The sequence below is a fragment of the Macrobrachium nipponense genome, chromosome 10 (genome assembly GCF_015104395.2).
Source record: "Macrobrachium nipponense isolate FS-2020 chromosome 10, ASM1510439v2, whole genome shotgun sequence".
In the NCBI taxonomy this organism is placed as follows: domain Eukaryota; kingdom Metazoa; phylum Arthropoda; class Malacostraca; order Decapoda; family Palaemonidae; genus Macrobrachium; species Macrobrachium nipponense.
The window spans coordinates 109,011,566-109,026,368 of NC_087204.1; the positions used below are offsets into that span (position 1 = coordinate 109,011,566).

General features: G+C 38.1%; 1 protein-coding gene and 1 long non-coding RNA gene across 2 annotated transcripts; both read right to left on the reverse strand.

Moving 5' to 3' along the window:
- Positions 1–3,463: 3,463 nt before the first annotated feature.
- On the reverse strand, positions 3,464–4,942 carry LOC135224233 (pro-resilin-like). The gene is made up of 3 exons (XM_064263089.1): positions 4,897–4,942; positions 4,077–4,187; positions 3,464–3,808 (listed from the first exon to the last, which is right to left on the reverse strand). Exons 1-3 carry the CDS (start codon positions 4,906–4,908, stop codon positions 3,503–3,505), a joined length of 429 nt encoding a protein of 142 aa, XP_064119159.1. The 5' UTR covers positions 4,909–4,942; the 3' UTR covers positions 3,464–3,502.
- A 3,596-nt stretch (positions 4,943–8,538) lies between these two features.
- Positions 8,539–10,105, reverse strand: LOC135224234 (uncharacterized). Its single transcript, XR_010316690.1, has 3 exons — positions 10,046–10,105; positions 9,237–9,348; positions 8,539–8,909 (listed from the first exon to the last, which is right to left on the reverse strand). It is a non-coding gene; the product is annotated as an uncharacterized LOC135224234 (long non-coding RNA).
- Positions 10,106–14,803: the final 4,698 nt, after the last annotated feature.

The window sequence follows — 14,803 nt, forward strand, 5'->3', positions numbered from 1 at the left end:
CGGTAAGCGTGCGCTTACCCACCTTGTACTGAATTTGAGTTACACCTGCTACACTTAATTCATTATTTCCAATACCCGAAAGTCATACTCTGGACTTCTCAATAGGGAAGTTCGAAAACAACATGTGATGAGTCCGCAAATCCATGATATTGCGTGGACTACCGGAATAAAAAAAAAGTGTGAAGGGTCGCTGCTCTAAATTTACGGCATGCAATGTAGAACGTAATTCATCTTTACTGATAATGGCATGTATACAGTGAAAGTCTACGGGAACCTGCACTGGTTTTTTGGATTCGGTCGTGTGGTTCATAGGAAAATTCTGGGTCTCGCATAGATCTTGTAGGTGATTAAATTTGTTATTTGATTCAAAAGATGTTGATACGAATAACCCAACATCACTCTCTCCCCCCGCTGGAGTTAATTACGTGGTATTTGGTTTGCTTTGCACACAAAAAATTTGACTGACTGTGAGTTTGGGTTTGACGGCCCGGGAACAGAATTTCCTGAAGGACGATTTGTTTGTTTCTGATTTTGAACAGCGTTACTGTTTACCTGTTTCTTTTTATAGTAATGAAGATTCTTCTTCTTATTATCATTGGCAACATTTTGTGTGGTTTTAGCATTATGTTGCTGTTGGTTATGTGAGAAGCAACGATTGTAAGAATGACTGGAGCTGTTATGAATTGAACAATAATGCATTCGGCAGTCTCCAATCATGTGCCCTGCGCGCTTACATTTAAAACAAGTCACCCCTGCTGCGTTATTATTGACTATATTTACTTGCTGTGGTTTACTTTGATTTTTTGCAAAAACTTGAGTAAGCAAGGGGTCCAGATCTGTGTACTTAGACATATGTTTCTTAATTTGTTTATATATGTCTAGCTCCGTACTGTCGGGCGATAACTTCTCGTCCAAACAGCGCACCAAGGCTTCCGGCAACATAACTGTCAAGCAGGTTAAATATGTGAGCCTGATAAAATCTTTTACAGCCATGTTCCTTCCTGTAACCCAAGTGGAAGTAAGCAAACTATCCTGATATTCATTCAGCCGGTCAGCAATTAGTGCCGCCCTCTCTACAACGTTAAGTTGAGTCATAGAGGCCAGATTAAGGATGTTCCTCAAAGCTAAAACCACATCCAAGGCTTCTTCACTGCCATATATGGCCCATAATCTAATTTTAAATTCATCCCATGTATCCGCCTCTTGGAAAGAGACTCCTCTCAGGTACAAACCTGGATCTCCTTTAGCAAAGTCAATGAAACTTTTAGCTTCCTGTAATTGTAAGGATGGACCAGAGATGCATTTTGCTTTTATATGAGCATCCACTGACAAGATCCAAGATTTGACGCTTTGAGGCAAGAACCCGTTGACCCAGCCTTGAAAGGGAGTGATTCCAGACCTTGCACTGACCAAGGTTACTACTGGGTTACTGGGTTCGGGGTTACTGGGTGCAGAGTTGGCCATCGTGACTTTTGATTTTTCTTATCACTATGATTCCTAGGGATCCTATTGAAATATCTATATGAATACACTCGTCCACTGCGTAAATGCATATGCAATACAATATAAAAAAAAATGTGTTCCAGATAATAACAGTCCCCCAAAATGATAAGATTAAAAACAGATAATATGATAATGATATTTCCAGAGAACTTCTGGAAGAAAAAAAATGAGCAACGAAGATAAAAAGGCCTGCTGGGCGAGATTCCGAAGTCGAAGATAGATTCCTGCAAGAAAGGAAGATTAAGAATAATGTATAACTCACCCCCAGGAATAATGGACGATCGATCTTGTGTATGGAGAACCCTCAAAGTCACACACCAGAATGAATAAAGAATTGTACTTAGCTTTGGTATATAAGAGGAAGATCTTGCTGTTTAGGTGAAGTCAAGGCCTTGACTGCGATGTCGCTGTTCCACGGTGACCCGAATTCTCAGTTTGCGTTCTGCTCGTGCAGTGTTTGTTTGTTGAATAGTTCGTTTCCCGTTGCTTTATTCATGGTGATCTGATGCTGCAGACACGTCCGGTTTGTTTCTTGAAGTGCTGGAGACGCTCAGTAAACGATGATGCACCCTCTCGAATGATTATTAATGAGAGACGTTTCTTACGTTGCCATAACAGATTCAAAGTTGCTTGAAGATTCTCTGACCTTCGTTGACTTCTGATATGATACATTTTGTTAGTCTTCGGATGATGTGGAATAGTCCGAGTCCGGGCTGCCACCAATGTTGCGCTATGCCTTGTATAACGAGGCGCACTTTGAGGTTATTTAGACCTGCGATGTTATACGCAAGTATCATGTGGTATACTTCCCATCCTCGTCTGAGATTGTGATGATAATTTCTAAGTCAGTATCTTCTTTGGGTATGAAGGCGGAGATGATTCAAACTCATGATGACAACAGTAACAGTATATTTGCGAAACTACATCTCTTGAGTACGGAACAAGAAGGTGGTTAGGAGAACCTGATTCTAGGAGGGGACGTAGAGTTCTGAGTTACAATAAATTTACAAATTATAGGAGAGCACAGCTTAGCTCAGCATAAATAACATACAGACAGACGAACATGTGAGAGGAAGTCACGTAGACGTCTGTGGGTTATAGGTCAATAGGTTCTCAGGCGAAAGCACTGTGACCTGTTTGACACAACAATGGATTTGATTATCACAGGCAAATGCAAACCAGGGCGTCGCTGATTCAATAAGCCAAAACCTAGCTTGCTTTCTGTTTATCAACCTTTATCACACTCCTTGCTATCTCAACAGTGACCCCTTAGGTCATTAGCTTATTTATATATGGAATATAAATCCCTTTAAATGTAACCCTTACATATATATATTATTTTACATATATATATAATATATATATATATATATATATATATAATATAAATATATATATATATATATATATATATATATATATATCATATTATATAGATATAGCGTGTATTGCGATAAGGTGAGTTAATATCAGTGCAAATTGCATTAAAATATTTTCGAAACTTTTATTTTCAAATTGATATGTATTTAGCAACTTACTATAGAATATTTTCCGAAATGAAATACATGTTTCAAATCTGGCTACAAAACCTGTAAATAATAACAAACTATTCTCGTAATTCAGCAGAAAATATATGTAATCAAATAATTCAATAGAAATAAGTTTGTTTCCATGACGAATAATTGTAACGTAATATTACGAAAAGCAAATATACCTAGATGATGAAATCTTTTTCCTCATTCGAAGCAGAAGAAAAAGATAAAAGCTAATTTTAGCTCTGTAGTTTCGTATGATATTTCCTGACCTTTTACGAAGTAACCTATGAATATAAATAGAGATCTGTTGTAGATTTTTACCTCCAAGTGATTCAATAAAATGAAAGAAAAAGACAGTGGAAAAGTTATTTGCTTTATTTACAGAACAGATAACTAAATACAATAAATAAATAGATATTCGACAGCTGTCTGTGATCGGAGGCGCCATGGAGAGCTTCGGGTTCTCAGTAAGTAGGAGTTTGAGTTCCATAGACTGGGGAAGGTCCTTTGTAAGTTGGTTTATGGGCGCCGTAGGAAGGAGCAGGGGCATAGGGCTTGGCTTCGGGGTACCTGGCTTCTCCGTGGTAAGCAACCTGAGCCCGGTAGCCGTTGTGATCGGCGGTGTAAACGACGGTCTGATTGCGACCGTCGGAGAGGAGGACGTGGTAGTCGCCGGTCACCACCTTCCCGTCGGAGGTGGACTTGTGACCGAAGTCGAGGTTTTGGTAGGCGTCCTTGACGACGTAGGAGTAGTCGAATGGCCTCCCCTCCTGTTGGAAAGGATTATATACTTACAATGATTCATCCCCGGTATTTACTTATGACAAATTAAATTTTATATATTGACTTCACTCTGTAACTGTATTAATGTATTGACAAAGCTTATCGGTAAAAGTAAACTACATTATCAGCTTCAGCGGTCATACTAAATTCGATGTGTTCTCAAAACAAGGATCAATATCTGTTAAAGATGGAATAAATTTCTAATTAAAACTCCTGACTTCATGATGTGAACCCACGAAAAAATGTCAGGTTTACCTGGTAGCTCTGCTGATGCTTAGGGGCTTTGTATCCGTAGCCCACAGGGGCATGGGAACCATCAGGGCGTCCCATGGCCAAGGCCACGAGGCAGAAGGATGCAAGTAGGACCTATGGGAACAAAGGATGTCAGTCATTTATTAGTACATGTAGGTTGATTGCAATAATAATGGTGATAGGTTCAAGTGGTTTAGGTCTCTCTCTCTCTCTCTCTCTCTCTCTCTCTCTCTCTCTCTCTCTCTGTGTTAAAAGAGAATTGCTTTAGGTTTATGTGATCAGAGCATGTGATGTCCAATATGTTTCACTCTGATACCGTCTGTCATTTTTTAAACTTTTGTCTTCATGTTCCTAATATTCTAACTTCTTTCAAATTTGTCTAAGTAATGTATAAAAGGAGTTTTTTTTTCTAATGTGACCTGAGCTTCATATTGAAATATAATTAGCCTAGTAATCAAATGTCAAAGGCAATAATCACGACAGAAAATTTTTTTATGTTAATAATATAACTGAATTTTCTAAATCTGTTGAAGGTAATAAACGTTGACGATCATAAGAAACCTTGATTTCAGTAAATGCACAAACATAAATGTTGCATGGCAGTGGATAAAATAGGGCATAAAACTGTTCTTGAATAATTGTTAAAATTTAAACTAAAAAACCTCAGTTTTCATTTATTGGTTGATTTTAATATTTATTAACGTGTTTACGTAGATAGCAAAGTTAGCGCGTCAGGTTAATATGGGGTTAATCTTAGTTAGCACTTAATTAACCACTAAAAGGCGATATGGACTCGTCAAGGATTCCTAGAGAGCTGTCTCACCTTAGAGCACATGGCGTCTTCTTGTATCTGTTTCGGCAGACAAACGATATCTGATGAGACTCATCGAATACGAAGAATATATACTCGGTCTTTATGCCGGAGGTATTAAACACCACGCCTATCTGTACTTAGAGAGAGAGAGAGAGAGAGAATATGAAGTGCTCCTTAATTCCAATTTGAAAGTAGTAACAAAATAAAGCGGTTTCAGTGTCTCGCTCTCCTCCCCGCTTCCATGTTTCTCTCTCTCTCTCTCTCTCTCTCTCTCTCTCTCTCTCTCTTATTTTCACTGCGGCCTATGATCTTTTCCTTGTGTGTTAAGGCGAAGTTATTTTTGTGATACAAAAATGAGCAGAGGGAGAAATGGCCTGTTTATTTTATTTGATAATTATATTTTTTTCATTGGTTCTGTGTTTTCCGAAGTTAAGTATGTTATTCTCTTTGCCCGTCTGATTAATAGTTCATCTCTATGTTGTATTTACTTTCTCTCTCTCTCTCTCTCTCTCTCTCTCTCTCTCTCTCTCTCTCTCAAACACACACTAATGAAAATAGTTTTATGGTTTCACGTCATTTTTATGTAAAATGCAGTTAGGTTTTATATATTTATGTCAGAGAGAATGACGTAAAATACTAAAGCAATTACATCCACGTGAAGAATGAAGCATTTCTTGACAGACGTCACTTGAATGTCACGTTACATGAAAATTCTGTCACTTTCCACAACTCAGAAATCAGTATAGAATCTTTCATTTATATTTGACTGACTGAAACTTTGATCTGTGGAGTGCGGAGTTTCAAAAGACTTATCTTTACCGTGAAGCTTACGTTTTTAGATGTTACTGAAAAGAAAACTAAATTACCAGTCTGGAGGAATGCTTTGTAAATTGGTGAACAAAAATGTTGCACTAATTGGCTAAAAATGGATAATAAGATCGAAAACGAGAGTGATTGCTTGATAGAATGAGATTTAATTGGCGTAACACCACATGCACTGTGACGTTGATCGTGAATTAAAAATATTTTAAAAAATCATTGAAAGCTGATAAGGTGCATATCAGGCTTTTTGTTTTTTGTAAGAAAACTTCATAAATTTTCGAATTTTTAGACAATAGTGCCCCGCGTAATGAGAAGTTTGCAGTTGGCCATAAAAATTCTTTGAACATAAGAGAGGATTCCCCTAGGAATAAAATGTCATTACTAAATACTCTTATTTTTTTATAGTTAGTCATTTTATTGACAAATTATGCAATTGTTAGTACAAATTTGTCCTCAAAGAGACATAATACAAAATATACAGAGTAGACAGTAATCTCTTCTGTTCTTGTAAGTACATGGCCTTATAAAGAAAAATTACAACATCAAGAAAAAACACAAACATCAGATAACAAATAACATAAGCCTTACAAGATTATAAAAAACAAACAAGGAACTGGGACTAATGATATGTTTTAAAATTCCAAAGAATTGGTTTCGTGGTTATAGGTTAAATGAAGAATGGCTCACTAGGCACTTCTCATACCAAGATGGACGCAATTTCCATTTCAGAAAGAATTACCAGAGACACTAATGGGTGAAGGGATTATGACCTCGATTGTATAATCTACAATTTGATCTGACCTGTCTCCAGAAGATAATTACCTACTTAGTTGATAGAGTTTTTAAGCAAAGATAAAATCTCAGAAGTTCCACAGAAAGATCATTTTAGCAAATGCTGCTTAAAACGACGGAGCTATTTGTCACCTACCAACCTTAAAAGACCGGTATACATTAGATATCCTTTAAAGAATGGCGAATCTCCCATTGAATTAGTATTATCACTGATTTCTACTGCTATATGTGGTATAGAAGAGGCTGAGGTGCTATTGAGTAAAAATGAATTTTCCTAGTGTTTTAGCAACAGAGGTTCTGTATGTAATGCATGAAGATTACATAAAAAAACATTTATTGCTGACGAAGTGACTTGATATCAGTGGAAATCACAGTAAAAAAATATTTTCAAAATTTCTATGTTGAATCTAATATACATATTGTATAGCTTATTATAGAAAATTTTATAATGTAGCTAGAAATGTGGAAGTCCCTTTTTGTATAACAGAAACTGACAGTAGCAGAAACTTATTCCTTAAAAATTAACTGGGTGTCAAGGTAATTGCTTTATAGCAAAGGAAGATAAAGGAAAGGAAAATGCATCTTCGAGAAGTTCTGCCACACGGAGGTTTTCGCGCGTGTGTTGGAGGCACCTGTTCTCATGATGGTTCTAGAATCGGCAGGAGTGTTGTGGAACGCAACAGGCGCCGAAGAGTCGTGAGAAACGCAGCGAAATATGATGCAATATTCCGTCGAGATTCTTCTAAATCATTCCCGTAATCTCGGGAGTCTGTGACGCTCGCCGTAGGCCCTGCCGCCAGAATGCCTTATAAATGCGACGGACGAAGTAGGAGAAAGGAGAGAGCATCAGTTAATCACAGAGATGAGAGATCATCAGTTAGTCACACAGAGAGATCCTCAGTAAGAACCACAGATCAGCAGCAGAGATCGTCAGAGAGAGATAAGAGAGGAAGGAACCAGGACGAAGGATCAGAGGAAAAGTCGCTCGAGAGTTGGTTGAATTCTGGTCAAGTCGTCTTCAGGAGTGGACAACTGAGTTATTTCGACGTTGAGCGAGACTTCAGAGAAGAGACGTTCTGCTAGAGGTTTTGGGGAGTTCCTACCCTTCAAGTATCAAGAATAGACATTATTTTCTGCAATACGGAGTCAAGAAGACATCGGCAATCGCAGTTCTCCGTTTGTGAAGCCATCGTTTCGAGTCGCAAAACTGGCCAGCAAGTATTTGAATTACCTCACTGTTCCCCCAGTTCACGCATTGTAAGATTTTGCCTTTTTATGTAAATAGGAGATACCATTCTGCATTTATCTTTGTTAGTAAGCTTGTAAATAAACCTTTGTTGTGTTAGTGTTTCTTTCTATATTCGTATCCCCAGTTTCAACTGTTGGTGTTGAATTTTTTTTTTTTATTTCATATCGAACCTGAAGCGGACCTCTCTCTCAGAGGCCGTAACATTGGGAAAACATGTAATTAAATAACTCAGTTTAAAGGAGTAAATTTCCTTGACGAAAGTTCGTACCGTAGTGTTACGAAAAGCAAATATGCCAAGATAATGAAATCATTTTCCAAGTTCCAATCCGAAATGAAAGAGAAAGGTTTGCAGTTTATCTTAGGATATATAGAGTATGAGTCTAATTTTGGCTCTGATATTTTCTGACCTTATATTGAGTGATCTATGATTGTAAATAGAGATCAGCTAAAGATTTGTAGCGCCAGTTAATGTCACTCCTAGGCCTCCTCCTTTACCACAAAGAAATCTTCAGATGGAAAAGAAGACTCGCTGATTTAAATTATTGAAAACTCAAGAGCTTTTGCACAATGAAAAATATATTTGTAAGTCGGAATTTGTAGTCACAGGATGTAATATGAAAGATGGGTTCAAAATAATCTAGCTGGTTAGAGCGATATTGTAATTGTTGCTCAAAATCAGCGAAGAAAGACATCCTCTTCTATGTGATTTCATAAGCACTAAACCAAATGAAAAACAAAGGCCATAGAATAGTTGTTAGTTTTATTTACATATTTGATGAATAAATACAGGAACTAATTAGATATTCGATATACTTCAGTACTCGGGAGCGCTGTAGAAAGCTTTGGGCTCCTCGTAAGTTGGAGCTGGGGTTCCATAGACTGGGGTAGGTGCTTGGTAAGTGGGTCTAGGGGCGCCGTAGGATGGGGCAGGGGCATAGGGCTTGGCTTCAGGGTACTTGGCTTCTCCGTGGTAAGCCACCTGCGCCTGATAGCCGTTGTAGCCATCGGCGGTGTAAACGACGGTCTGATTGCGACCGTCGGGGAGGAGGACGTGGTAGTCGCCGGTCACCACCTTCCCGTCGGAGGTGGACTTGTGACCGAAGTCGAGGTTTTGGTAGGCGTCCTTGACGACGTAGGAGTAGTCGAATGGCCTCCCATCCTGTTGGGAATAATTATTTCATTTTATAAGGATTACTCCTTGATATGCACTTTTGCTAAATAAGATTTTATTATCGTGACTGCATTGTGTATGTGTATATGTGTAGGTGAAGTATATCAGACCAAAAATAATTTTAAATTATCATCTCCATCAGCACACTAAATTAAATGCATTCTTACATTAGGGTCTTCGTCTGTTAAAAAAGAAACATATCGTTACTTAAAAACAAATAAAAGACGATTAATTGTTTTTTTCTTTGTAGACAAAAAAAATCAGATTTACTATAGGTCTAGAGTCTAAACACTTTAAAAAAAAAACTTTTTTTACCTCGTAACTCGGCTGATGTCTAGGGGCTTCGTAGCCGTATCCTGCAGGAGCATGGGAACCATCAGGGCGTCCCGATGGCCAAAGCCACAAGGCAGAAGGATACGATTAGGACCTGCGGGGACAGAGGATGTTAGGAATTCATTAGAGATTCGGTGCAAAGGATTCAGATTTCCTCTCTCTCTCTCTCACTGCTAACATAGAATTGCTGTATGCATGTGACCAGAGAATATAATGCTCAAATGCTTTCACTGATAAAATATTTAATTTTTGCATTTTTATTTTCACATTCTCAGTATTCTCAATATTCTTAAAATAAAAATATAGAAGTAGTGTTTTTTTTAATGTAATAACTTAACTTATTTTTTAATTGTAATTAGTCTAGTAATCAAACGCCGAAGATGATTATCACACCAAAAACATTTGACATAAATAGTTCTGTTATATTTTCGAATTCCGTGCTGAAGGTAACAATAGACTATGAAATTTATAAGAATCTTGATTTCAGTAACAACACAACTAAAATGAAATGCAGGATAGTGGATGACATAGCAAATAAAAAACAATAGTTTGACCCATTGTTCAAATTTGGCCTAAAAAGTCTCAGAGCTGTCATTGATTAACATATGTCAATAGGAAAGATCGTAATTATTAACTAGCTTGGATAGCAAACACATCATTACACTATTATATCGTGTAAGTGTTTTAAAACTTTATTCGTTAAGCACTAAAAAAGATTAAAAACCCATTCGAACTTGGGAAAACGAACAGAAAGTTCAGTTTTATCGAGAATCATTATTTAGTTATCTCACCTTAGAGCACATGGCGTCTTCTTGTATCTATTTCGTCGGACAAACGATGTCTGATGAGACTCGTCGAATCTGAAGAATATATACATGATTTTCATAGCCGCAGGTACTACTAACACCACGCCTATCTGCATTATTAGAGAGAGAGAGAGAGAGAGAGAGAGAGAGAGAGAGAGAGAGAGAGAGAGAATGGTGAAGGATCTTTTAATTCTAGCTAAAAATAGTATGCAAATAAATCTGTTCCAGTGCCTACCTCCTCCCCTCCCAAACCCACTTTCCTTTTATTTATTTTTTTTTTTATACAGTTCAAGGTTCGTCTGCTAACGCCAGTTTTATTTAATGGTTATCCAAAGATCTCTCTCTCTCTCTCTCTCTCTCTCTCTCTCTCTCTCTCTCTCTCTCTCTCTCTTATACACCCACACACGAATGGAAGTAGTTTTATCTATTCACGCCATTCATATATTAAAGACAACGGAGTTTTAAATAGTTATGTAAGAGAAAACGACGTAAGAAACGAAAAGACTGACATCCAATTCAATGAAGATTGACGCCGACCTTGATAGACATGACTTGAATATTTCGCTGCCAGAAAATGCTGTCACTTTCATGAACTCAAAAACCACATTAGAATCTTCCATTTTAAAACTGATTATTTCTTCTGTAGAGGACTTAATATTAAAAGATTTATCTTGGCAAGCTTGGTGTGCCCCTTTTTTTAATTTGTTTACGAGAATGGGGTATTAAGTGACTGACAAGTGATTGTTTGATAGATTCATATTATTGGACGTAACAACCGAAATGGCATGTGCCACTGATCCTAATTCATGAAGAATTACAATCATTGCAAGTTGATATACTGTGCAATGTCAGTCACTTTAAAAGATAAGACCATGGCCGATAGACGATACTGCCACAATTAATAATATGATAGTAATTAGCCAACTAAGAAATCTTGAATTATAAGTTCATGATTCCTCTAATATGGAAAATCATTGATAGTCTCAAATACGCAACAAACAATATGCATAAACTCAGGTGGAAAAATGTTTAAAAATCACAGGTGTTAACAGTTAATGAGTAAAGGGCTCACCTGGTACTCCGTATACCGAAATGACTTCATATCCATTTCCGAAACAATTACCTGAGAACACAAACCTTAATATAGTCCATTGCATAATTTGGTTTGACCTTTCTCGAGAATGTGAATACGTTTGTGGCGAAGTTCATGGATAACATTGGTTGAATGACATTTGAGAATTGACCAAGTTCTTCACCAGAGACGAAATCTCAATAGTTAGTTGTAGGGAAAGAACAATTCAACATATGTTGCTGAAACGATTGGGGGCCAATTCGTCCCTGATTTGAAGAACTGGCGTATCAGATTTTTTTTTTTTTTTAAGATTTTGAGTTTTCCAGCCAAAGTGTATCAATTTCTTATACTCTCTCAGCTGTCTGCGTTGCCACATTTTCCAACGAAACTTCCTTAAAAGATGAACAACTTATTAGCTCTGAATATCAAAATCTTTAAAGTATTTTATCAGAATGGGAAAAAATGGCTTACGCCAGTTCATCAAACTAGGGACGAATTGTTAGTTACCAATCCTACGAAGACAGGTATACTTCAGATAGGTATACTTCAGAAGAGGGCTAATCTCTTGATGAATGAGCATGATCGCTGATTTCTACAGTCATATGCGGAATAGAAGAGGCTGACGGACTATTGGGTAGAACCCAATTTACCAAATGTTTTAGCAACAGAGTTCCTCCATGCTACGCAAGAATATACGTTAAACATTTATTGTCCACGAGGTAACTTTATATCAGTGGAAATTACACTAAAAAAATATTTTGGAACGTTTTATGGGAGCGCCTGTCGATTCGTTGGACACGAGTACTTTCTGCTAGAGAATCGGCGGACTTATGTTTTAGCGCTAATTTTGAAAACGTGCAGTAATGGAATACCCAAAAGTTTTTAAAAACGGTAAAGGGGGGGGAAGTTTGGGATCGGGGCGGGTTTTGGGTGGGGTGGGGGAAGCCACGGACACGGAAATGAAAATGGAATATTAGATTTAGTTGAAAATGTGCCGAAAACGGTAAGGGGGGATGTATTGGGAAACCGGTGTTTCTTTGGTGGGGGGTTACAAAGACGACGAAAATGCACTAGGAAATGCACGAAACGGCTGTGTGGTTGACCTCCTACTCTGCATTTGTAGAGCTGTTAGCCTAAGAAAATGTTTGGGCACGAGATGCATAGAGAACAAAAACAAAAGAGACCCACGTACCAAGCTAAAAACGACCCTAACCAAACGAACCCACCTAACCCGACTTAGAACGGGTGTCCTAACACTGTTTTCTTTGGCCTACTTTGGAAAAAAAGAGAAAGAGGCAGAAATCCACAAAACGGCTGTGTGGTTGACCTCCTACTCTGCATTCGTAGACCGAACATATGTGTGTTAGCCTAAGCAAACGTTTTGACACAAGATGCATAAAAAAAAAAAAAAAAAAAAAAAAAAAAAAAAAAAAAAAAAAAAAAAAAAAAACAAAAAAAAAAAAAAAAAAAAAAAAAAAAAAAAAAAAAAAAAAAAAAAAAAAAAAAAAAAAAAAAGAGACGCACGTATCTAACTAAAAATGACCATAACGAAACGAACCCACCTAACCCGAGTTAGAACGGGTGGACTAACACTGTTTTGTTTGCCTACTTTGAAAAAAAAAAAATCGGGAGCGACTACATATCCGCGGACGATCGATTTATGTGTGCCAACATTTTTAAAGATTCTTGAATCAATCGAGACATGTGTGCTGTCAGTAAGGCCGTAGCGGAATGGCGCTTCGCTCCTTATTCGCATTTTTAAAGATTCTTGGCAGGCACGACATGTTTTGGCAAGAGGTAATGTTGCGCTGCGCGCGCTAGCCACAGGGGTTACAGTAATATTCTTGGCAAGCTCGTATGTTCTGGCAAGAAAAATATGCATACACCCAAAAAACAAAAAATGAGTTTCGCGCCTTGCTGACATTTTTAAAGATTCTTGGCAAGCTCGTATGTTCTGGCAAGAAAATAAAAAGTATAAAACTGGACTTACCTTTGTTGGGTTGGAAATCGGAATCGGCAGGCAAGTCGGACGGGTGGAATTAAGGTTGGTTGGAAATCGGAATCGTCAGACAAAGATTGGTACGGCTCGAATCTTCCTCTCTTCGGGGCTGGATGGAGTGATTTTGGCGGGATCGGGCCGGATGAAATTGGGGGAACAAACACTCGTGTTTTGAACGGATCCGTTTGGGTGGAGCGATCTATCAATGATTGTTGCGTTTCAGTGGAATTAGACCGCATTTTGACGGGTGTTGAAACTACTCTATTTAATGGATAAGCAAGTTTAACTAATTCTAAAAACAGGCTTTAAAAGGACAATCTACATTTGAAAGGTAACGCTTCTTAATGCAATACATGGAAAAATATGAACTATATAAATTTTTTTACGGTACCACTTCTAAGGAAAACATTCCGTTTCAAGACCCGCCATGTGGATTCTATCGTGTTTGTGTGTATGCGTTTATCGTCGGGATCAACAAAATGTAGGGAGTGATTTACGTTAAGGTGTGTTTTGAAATGCTGACTTAAAGTGTGGTATGATTTCCAACAATCTGAAATTATGGTTGACTCTGGATGTATGTTTTCAATTAAAATTGGGAGGAGTGTTTCTACAGATCTATCGGGAACAACTTGAAAGAACGTGTCCTTTGTTTCGCGATCAATCCCGCCAAGGACCCAACAACCATCGACACGTCTATATTTATGGAATTTTCTCTTCCCGAATTTGGATTCGTCAATTTCCACAATGTGTTCTGGCCCCCCGATTTTCCGGTTGTCCTGCACCAAAATCTCAATACAACCTTCCCGGCAGAAATTGTACCAATCAACTATGGTATGGTCAGAACCGATACGCAGAGTCATCCGTACATATTTCTGGGGAAGTTCATAAATCCAGCAATGGATCAAGCCCAATATAGTCTTGTAGGATAGGTGTGACCCCGAGAAGAAGGAGCCAGTCGGATTTGCTCTCAGTTTCCGACATCGTCGAACATTACACCACCACTGGAAGGTTTCGCCATGCTTGACCAGGCCGAATGTGCCTTCTTCACACTTATCACACTGACTGCTAAAATCGCCAATAAGGCCACTTTTCATTAAAAATATTAATAATGACCTTTCGTCATTACATAGAAGCATCAAATCAATTAACGAGACCGGATCGGCCGCGGCAAACTGTTCGTGGGTGGGATCGCACGAGGTCGCGGGAGGGCACGAGGACGAAGCCATGTCGGGAAGGACAGCAAGAGGCGACTGGGGAGGTCGCATGGCTTTTTGGGTCGGGGTCGTGATCGGGGCACACGAGGCCGTGAGCTGTTTCGGGTGTAACTACTTACCTTGGCGGATGGATTTGCGGCGCGGGCAGAAGGATATGCGACAACTCGATTTATGTGTACATGTAAATTTAACAGCTTATTATAGAAAATTTTCCGAAATGCAATACATGTTTATAACCTTGCTAAAAATGAACATGTACCTATTTGTATAACATATGCTGTAAATAGCAACAAAGTATTCCCTAAATTCAGCAGAAAATATATGTAATCGAATAATTCAACAGAAATGAGTTTGTTTCCATTACGAATAATCGTAACGTAGTCATGTGACGGAAAGCAAATATACCAAGAAGATGAAATCATTTTCCCGATTCCAAGCAGAAGAAGATAAGATAAGGT